Below are 8858 nucleotides of genomic sequence, written 5' to 3' on the forward strand. Positions count from 1 at the left end.
CAGAAAAGTACTGAAGTTTGGCTATCATCCTGGCTCCCCCATCCCTGAGAATGACAAAAAAATCAGACCAGGGAATGACACTTCCCTATCACACACACAAAAATCTAGTCCTTTTTCTCTCTTTTAGTATGGCAACTTCCTGTAGTCTTGGCTGCAAATGGATAAGTGAAATATTAATGCATTCTGTCCTAGAGAGTTGTGGGGTAGAAATTACTTTAATTGGACCCTAATACAAGGGCCTGTTAGAAATTTATTGGACACTAATACAAGGGCCTATTATGAATTTATTCGTGTTTACTCAAAATTTTATATACATAGGTTTTGATATTCTGATTCTGATTTTGAATTTTTTTCTTTCTCCAAAAAATTTAACTTTCTTCCATTTTTTCTTTGTTTTTGTTTTTGTTTCTCTTCTTTTGATTATTGGCTCATTACCCTCCCCCCCCCCAATTCAACCATGTATCCTGAGCTGGACTGGGTGTCTCTTAACACCCATTTGCCCACTGAGGGGTGCATTTTAATAAAAATCCAAGATTTAAAAAAATTTTTGAGAAAGATTTTCAAGGAGAGAAACTTGGTAACTCTTAAAATCCAGAGAATGAACTGTTTGCAGAAAGATGCCTGAAAAACCTACCCTACATCAAGAAGATCCAGAATAAACTTTGGGTGTGGTTAATTGAATTGAAGTTTGATTGAACATTTAATTTGAATGTATACTCTTATGCCAAAAGGGGACTGTGCCCTAATTGTTTTATGTCAATATGCCAAGCAAAACATTGGTTTTGCTTTCTCTCTTTTCTATTCCCTTCTCTCTAAGTATTGTAGTTTCTTCCTTAGAAGGGAAAATTTTTGTATGCACCTGCAGTTAGAAGATTTAGAGGTACAAGATGATTATGTTTAGTGATCAGTTGGGAAGATTAGTCCCCCAATCATCATCAGGGGGGATTGTGAATTTTAGATCGACTCCATCCTACTTAGTCTTTAGAATTTTAGTAACCAGGAATGTATACACCCCCACTTAAGGATTTAGCGTTGGGGAGGAAGGCCTATGACCAGCTTGTGCTAGCAAGTGACAAATCAGAAACAACTGACTGACCCCCTGGGCTGTCCTAAGCCAAGCTTAAGCCACTATTGGTACATGTGAGACACAGGAAGTGATGTAAAGAACTGCCTATATATTTCATATCACTGCCTCTCTCCAGCCTCTCTCTGGTCATTGTTGGGAGCTTTGGCGGACTTGGCCCTGGAGCTCTGAGCAGTCCAATTCCCATCTCCTCTCTCTCTTCTTAATTTCTTCCTTCTATTGTAATTAAACCACCATAAAATCCCAAATTGACTTGAGTATTTATTGGGATTGAATTTAAATCCCTGGCAACTACTAAAATAATATATTCAGTCAACAACCCTAATTTTACCCATAACAAAACGTAGAGAGCAGGGCTTGGCTTCAAACCTGACCTCAGATGCTTTCTGGGCAAGTCACTTAACCCCCATTGTCTAGTCCATACCATTCTTTTGCCTTAGAATCAATTGATTCTAAGATGGAAGGGAAGGGTTTTTAGGAAGAAAAAAAGGAACTGGGGCAGCTAGGTGGTGAGAGAGCCAAACCTAGAGACAGGAGGTTCTAAGAGGGAAAGTAGGGGTTTTAAGAAACAAAACAAAGCATCATTGTAGGCCAGGAATTGAGCTAAGTGTTGGAGATTCAAAGGAGGCAAAAAGTAGTCCCTGCCCTCTAGTTGCTCCTAATCTTTTGGGGGAGACAATATGTAAACAAATATATACAAATAAGCTGCATACAGGATGGATGGGAAATGATCAGCAGAGAGAAGGCACTAGAAATAAGACACTGGGGAAAGCTTCTTGTAGAAGTGAAGAATGTTGGAATTTCAAGGAAGCTGGAAGAAGTTGGAGATGAGGAGGTAGAGCATTCCAGGCATGGAGGACAGTCAAGGGAAAAGCCCTGAGTGTCACGCCTGCACCTGAAGGTCCTGGGTTCGACTCTAACCTCAGATTCTTCTTGCTGTGTGACTCCTGGGCAAGTTACTCAATCCCCATTATCTAACCTTTACCCCTCTTCTGCCTCAGAATCAATACTAAAATTCTTAAGATACTTAGTATCGATTCTAAAATAGAAGGTAAAGGTTAGAAAAAAATTCCCAAAGACAAGAGATAAGCAAGGTGGGAACAGCAAGGAGGCTAGTGTAAGTGGGTTAAAGGTGAGATGTCAAAGGTAACAAGACCACAAAGGTAGGAGGGGGCTAGGTTATGAAGGACTTTGAATGCCAAACAAGGAATTTTATATTTTGGTTCTAGAGGTGAAAGGATGCCACTGGAGTTTGAGGGAGAGAAGGAGGATATGGCCAGACCTGGACTTTAGGAAAATCACAGTAGTGGCTGAAAGACGATGGATTGGAGTGGGGAGAGATTGGAGGCAGGGAGACCCACCAGCAGGTTATTGTGAGAATCCAGGCATGAGGCCAGAAGGACCTACCACTAGGGTGGTGGCAGTATCAGAGAAGAGAAGGGGACATATTAAAGAGTTGCTACAGAGGCCTTGGCAACAGTGTGGATATGGGGAGTGAGAGAGAGAGTGAAGAATCCAGGATGACTCCTAGGTTGGGAGCCTGAGGGACTAGGAAATGGTGTTGCCCTCTATAGCAATAGAGAAATTAGAAGGTGGGGAAGGACTGGGAGGAAAGATAATGAGATTTTTTAGTTTAAGATTTAAATACATCTTCTATTTGGTGTTTAAAATTAAATTAATTAATTTTAAAAATTAATTTAAACTTAAAAAAATTTATTGGATTCCAAGGTCTGCATTTTTTTTTAAACCCTTACCTAGGTCAAAAGCAGAAGAGTGGTAAGGGCTAGGCAATGAGGATCAAGTGACTTGCCCAGGGTCACACAGCTGGGAAGTATCTGAGGTCAAATTTGAACCTCCCATCTCTGGGCTTGGCTCTGAATCCACTGAGCCACCCAGCTGGCCCCATTGCATTTTTTTTTTGATGGGCTGGAGTACCAACTCTTTCCTGGTTCCAGGTTATCTCTCCTCTTCCTTGGTGGGAGTCCTGTAATAATTAGCCCCTTGTCTTTTGTTGGCATTACCTTTTTAGAGCACTTTCATTCACCTAACAGTCATTTGTGAAAGTACACTCTCCCAACTTTCCTCTAAAGATCTCCTTTAATGCTCACTCTGCTTTCATGGTGTGGAGTCCTCAGACTGTGGAAGCTCTCACAGGTTCTTCTAAGTTAGAAAGACTTTTTGCTTCAGCCCAGGATGAATTTTTTAGTCAATCTAAGAAGCAGCCTGGTGTTTATCAAGGGAAAGGTGATTGGCCAGATCTTGACACATTTTTTTGGTGGCCAAAAAGACCACTCTCTAAGCCTTGGAATTGGTTAGTGGGGTTTCCACATGGATAAACTCATTTAGTTTTCACAACAGCCTTATGGAGGAGCACATATTATATTCCCATTAGGAAATGAGGAAACCAAGACTTATTGAGTTTTTTGTATGGTAATTTGTCAAAGAATAATCAATCCATGGGGCAGCTAAGTGGTGCAGTGGATAGAGTGCCAGGCCTGAGTCAGGAAGACCAGAGTTCAAATCTGATTTCAGATACTAGCAGGGTGATGTTGGGCAGTTTCCTCCATCTATAAGATGATCCAGAGAAGGAAGTAGCAAACCACTCCAGTATCTTTGCCAAGAAAACCCCAGTGGGGTCACAAAGAGCCAAACACACCTGAAATGACAACATCAACAACAAATCAAGCAAGCAAGCATTTATTTACTAAATGCTCACTGCTTGGCACTGGGTGTCTGATGAGGGTACAAATGAAAAAGAGACCCAGTTCTCACCTTCTTGGAACTTGTGGATAGACCACCTATACCTGCACAATATATGGAAAAACACCTGCAAGGCAGATAAAAAGTAACCTTGGAAGGAAAGGTCCTGGAAGCCAGGGGTACCAGGAAAGGCCTCAAGAAGGTCCTGAGGTTGAGTCTTGAAGGCTACCAAGGCTTCCAAGAGGCAGAAAGAAGACAGGAGGGAAAGCATTTCATGAAATCTGGGGAGCAGAATCTAGATTCCAAGAAAATTGATTTGGGACTCTTTCTATGGGGCCAAAGAAGCTGTCAGTACTTGGAGGCACAACAAACAAATCCCTTTTGTTCTTCAGCTTTGGGACAGTCCTGCCGGAGTGAGGTGAGGCTGGGAGGGGAGGGTTGGGGCAAAGATTCCAGACACTATCCTCGGCTGTAAACTTCTTGGCCTCTTTTCCTAAAGCGGAGGTCTTAAATGTCATCCCACAGGTACTGATAATCCTTACCTGTGTAGCAGATTGACCGTGGGATCCCAAATCTAGAACTGGAAGAGACCTCTAGTTCATTTGGATTAAACTCAGGTAAAAGTAACTGGGCTACATACTGACTTATTAAAACACAAATTTACATTATGTTGTACTATATTTTTACTCAAGTTGTTAAACATTCCCAATTACATTAAAAAAAAAAAAGCACTCTTGCCTTCCATTTTGGAAGTGTGCATTGGTTCCAAGGCAGAAGGCTAGTAAGGGTGTTTAATGGGGGTTAAGTGACTTGCCTAATGTTACACAGCTAGGAAGTATCTGAGGGCAGATTTGAACCCAGGACCTCCCAACTCTGGGCCTGCCCCTCAATTTACCACTCAGCTGGCTCCCTCCAATGACATTTTAATGGAAATCCAGCTATACTCTAGAATGTTGTGAGCTATGAGTTTTAAATTTCTGCTCTTATCAACTCCCCTCATGGTACAGTTGAGAAAACTAGGCCCCAAAGAGGCAATATCTTGCCCAAAGTAATCTAAGTAGCAAAGAGTAGAGAGAGGATTCCAACAATTCCTAGTCTTCTTCCCCAAAATCCAGCTCTCTTCTTATTGTACTTCCATGCCTGTTTTGACTTTTTATTTTTTCTTTTTAAAAAACTATTTTTTATTCTAAATTTATCAAACCCTGAAAAAAGGGAGAAAAATTCTATATATGAAATAGAACAGAAAAGGAAGATTATATGTATAAATGGGCAGCCCTGTGGCTTAGTGGATAGAACACCAGGCCTGGAATCAGAAAGATCTGAGTTTACATCCAGCCTCAGACACTTAATAGTTATGGGACCTATGGGAGGGACTCTGGGTAAGTCACTTAACCTTGTTTGTCTCGGTGTCTTCATTGATAAAAAATGAGCTGGAGAAGGAAATGGCAAATCATTCCAGTATCTTTGCCAAGAAAACCCCAAAATGGGATCACAAAGAGTCAGATATAACTGAAAAACTGAACACCTTTCTACTGATTTGCCTTCCCCCCTCCCCCCAATTTCTCTCCTCCAAGTCTCTTCTGCTCTAGTACTTCATCCAGAGTTGCTTGTCTCCTACTGGGCCCCTTGTTGCTTCTAGAGTCCCTGTGCCTCTCTTTCCTCAGACTACCCATGCCCCATAGGTCAGCCTAGGACCTGGCTCATGGACCAGTTCAACAACATTAACTTGGATGGGTGGCTCAGTGGATTGAGAACCAGGCCTAGAGGAAGGGAGGCCCTGGATTCAAATCTGGCCTCAGACACTTCCTAGCTGTGTGACATTAGGCAGGCCACTTAACCCCACTCTTCTGCCTTGGAGCTAATACACAGTATTGATTCTAAGATGGAAAGTAAAGGTTTAAAAAACAAAACATTAATTTAACCACCCTTCATCAGAGAGCTCAGCCCAGAATTTCTTGGATTTTTGAATATCCTAAGAAACAAAACTTTGAAATTAGGAAGTGTTTAAATGAATAACTTTAAAAAATCCTTACTTTCCATCTTAGAATCAATAGTGCTAAGTCCTGGCAGCGGAGGGGTAAAGGCTTAGGCAATTGGGGTTAAGGGACTTGCTCAGGGACACACAGCTAGGAAGCATCCGAGCCCCCCAGCAAATGACTTTTAAACAGTTCAATTGAGGCTGGCACAGAGGAATGTGGTTGAAGGTGACGGCAGCCTGGGCCTCGGAGCTTGGGTTCTGGTGCTGTTTTTTAATCTCAGCTTGGCCCAGGTCCACCTGGTGGGGAAAGCTTGGCTTGCTCCAGTGTTTTGCATTTAGGTTTCCCCCCAAGTAAGCAGACGCTGCAAAAGGAGACTTAGGAGACAGACGCCACTTCTAGACTTTATTACAGGAAATCAGCTGCAGGGTGAGGAGGACGGGGCTCTGATCTAGGAAGGGAGCCGCTGGGGAGAGGGGAGGGAGCCAGGAGGGGCTACAAGGGAGGACCAGAGGACTTCATTTCCTTCTCAGTTCTAAGATCCTATTAGAAGACTGCGAAGGATCTCAGGTCAGGGAGGGCATTTTCGTAGATTGTAAACTCCTGCGAATTTATCTAGTTTCCATCTCCCCACCCTTTAGCTCGGTGCTTGGCATACTTTTGGCCTGACTGAAGGAGAGCTACATGGGAGGGAAAGAGAGATCCGGGGGAGAAAAGTAGGGGTGAGGTGAAGAGAGGGCCGCCTCGGGGAACCAGAAAGGCCTGTCAGACGCAAGGTTGGGGGGAGGACAACCCCAATGCACAGGGAGTGCGTGCTGCTCCATCTCCACCTCCAGGGCTCATTTGTGGACACCCAGGGCCAGAGCGACGATCAAACCCACCACCAGCAGGAACATGGCGACCGAGAGCAGCACCGTGATGACGATCATGCCCCCTGTTCGGGCCATGCCCAGCCCCAGGGTCTCCACTTTTCGGCCTGCCGGGGTCCAATGAGATAGATGATGGAGCCTGAGATGCTGAGAGGCTTAGAGGGAGGGGGGGAGGAGGGGAGGGGGGGCTGACGGTACTCACGAGGCAGTGTGGCCATCTGGACTTTGTTACTGGACTCTACAGCGGTCCCTTTCTCCACCGAATAGTAGACACTTGGAGGGAGAGGGGAGTTTGGGGAGGAAGGAAGGAGCTCAGCAAGCAGCTCAAGCAGTTCAGGAGGGGTCCCGGGGCCCTGCTCTTCCTCCTGTGCTTCTCCCCCTTCCAGGCTGCCCTCTGATCTGTGCCCAGCCTCTGAGCGCTCCTCCAGCGACCACCTCTCCGCCAGCCCCCTCCTCCCTCCCCAAGAGGCATCCATTCTGCCAAGCTTCCTTCCAGCCCCTTACTTTCCCCCGCGGTGCTTGCCTCTCCCAGGGAGGGCACCTACAAATATTTGGTGCCGGGTATCAGGTTGGTGACTTGGTAGGCACTGAGTCGGGTGATGGAGAAGCTTCCACTGTTGTACACCACACTCACCAGGTCCCTTCGCGCTCGGCAGGGGGGGACCGTAAAGTTGTGCGTCATTCCTGGGCAGCAAGAGGGGATAAAAGGGGGGCATCAAGCTGGGGGAAGGGACTCCGGGGAAAGAATTGGAGCCGAGGGAGGGAGGGCGGTACCCGGGGCAAGGATGGCAATGTGCAGAGGCTCTGGGGGCTAGGATGCGGGATTTAGGGGAAGGAGGGACCCGAACCTGCGCTTTCATTGACTCTCCTGACAGTCAGACTGGCTTTGCCCCCTGTGAGATGGCAGGGCGGTAAGGCGACTAGAAGGCTCTCTGCCAAGGCTGGGGAGAGCAGGCCAGAGAGACTGGAGATGTTGAATTCTGAGGAAAGGCAAGATAAAGAAACAGACAACATAAGACTAAACTATATCACACAGCCCAGGCCTTCCACACTGAACTTCCCTTGACTAGGAGTGCGGGTCTGGCTTCTGGCCTCGACATTGGCCTCCCTTCACGGGAGTGTGATGGACAGAGCCCCAGGAAGCAGAGTCCGGCCCGTGCCCACCTGACCACCAGATGGCAGACTTGGGCCACTCTGCCAGGGCCCACCGACTGAAATGGCACAGCAGGTATTGGGATTTAACCCCAGGGATCCAGAATATAAGGCAAGAGCAGAATTCTGGCCCTACCAGCTCTATAGCCTCCCTTTCCCTCCCATCCTCCCCCTCTAGTTTGAAGAGCACTCTGGGAGTATCCGGGGTTGTGGGACAAGGACTTGGTCCTTCCTCTCCATCTCCACCCTAGCACTGCCGGCACACCTCCAGAGCATCTCCGGAGACAGCCCCATCCCCACCCCAGCTAGGTACCCCTCCAACCCAGGCTGGGGCCGGGAGCACCAAGACCTGCAGATCCGAGATGGGGCAGCACCAGCAGAAGCAGGGTGGGCATCAGAAAGGACATGGCGATGGGGCTGGGATCTGGCAGTCTGCGAAGGTGCCTTGTTTGTCCCTGTGGCATGTGTTGCCCAGGCCCTGGGGTGGCTGATTTTGTGTGAGCGCTGGGAGGGGCCGAGGGGAATCTTGCCTAACCTGCCCCCTCTGCCCCCAAGAGCCTGCAGGGGCCCCTGGACTGGTTTTTCAGGAAAGGGAACAGGCCCTGAAGTCCTGGAAGGAGGGTGGGTGGGACTCCCCAGGCGCCTGGCAATGATTTACGGAGTCTCATGGTTGGAAGGGACCTCAGAGGCCATCTTATCCGCCCTTTCCCTGGTCATGAAGCCCCCTCTCTGGTGCCCATGGTCCTCTTCTATTGCTCAGCTATGGGGCAGGTCACTGTGAAGCAGCGGAGTCCTCTAGAGGATATGTGACCAGGAAGAACTGGATTTGAATCTTGACCCCAGCCCAAACTAGCTGTGTGACCCTGGTCAAGTCACTTTTACCTTACTGGGACTCGTTTCTTCATGATGCTAATAATAACACTTCACAGAGAGGTAGTTTCAAATGAGATAATGCACGTAAAGTGCTTTGCCAACCTTGAAACTCTATCTAAATGCTAGCTCTTATTATTAGTGAGGATTAGTGGGGATTGGACAAGTTCCTGTCCATGAACCAGGCACTTCTATGCGTCTCCTCAG

The 8858-nt window shown here is 46.7% G+C and overlaps 1 protein-coding gene across 1 annotated transcript; it reads right to left on the minus strand.

The window, feature by feature from the left end:
- Window positions 1-6150: 6150 nt before the first annotated feature.
- Window positions 6151-8263, minus strand: UPK2 (uroplakin 2). The gene is made up of 5 exons (XM_001380611.5): window positions 8131-8263; window positions 7478-7609; window positions 7175-7313; window positions 6832-6902; window positions 6151-6736 (listed from the first exon to the last, which is right to left on the minus strand). The coding sequence occupies exons 1-5, from the start codon at window positions 8243-8245 to the stop codon at window positions 6600-6602; spliced, it is 594 nt and encodes a 197-aa protein (XP_001380648.3). The 5' UTR covers window positions 8246-8263; the 3' UTR covers window positions 6151-6599.
- Window positions 8264-8858: the final 595 nt, after the last annotated feature.

The sequence above is a fragment of the Monodelphis domestica genome, chromosome 4 (assembly GCF_027887165.1).
Source record: "Monodelphis domestica isolate mMonDom1 chromosome 4, mMonDom1.pri, whole genome shotgun sequence".
Lineage (NCBI taxonomy): Eukaryota > Metazoa > Chordata > Mammalia > Didelphimorphia > Didelphidae > Monodelphis > Monodelphis domestica.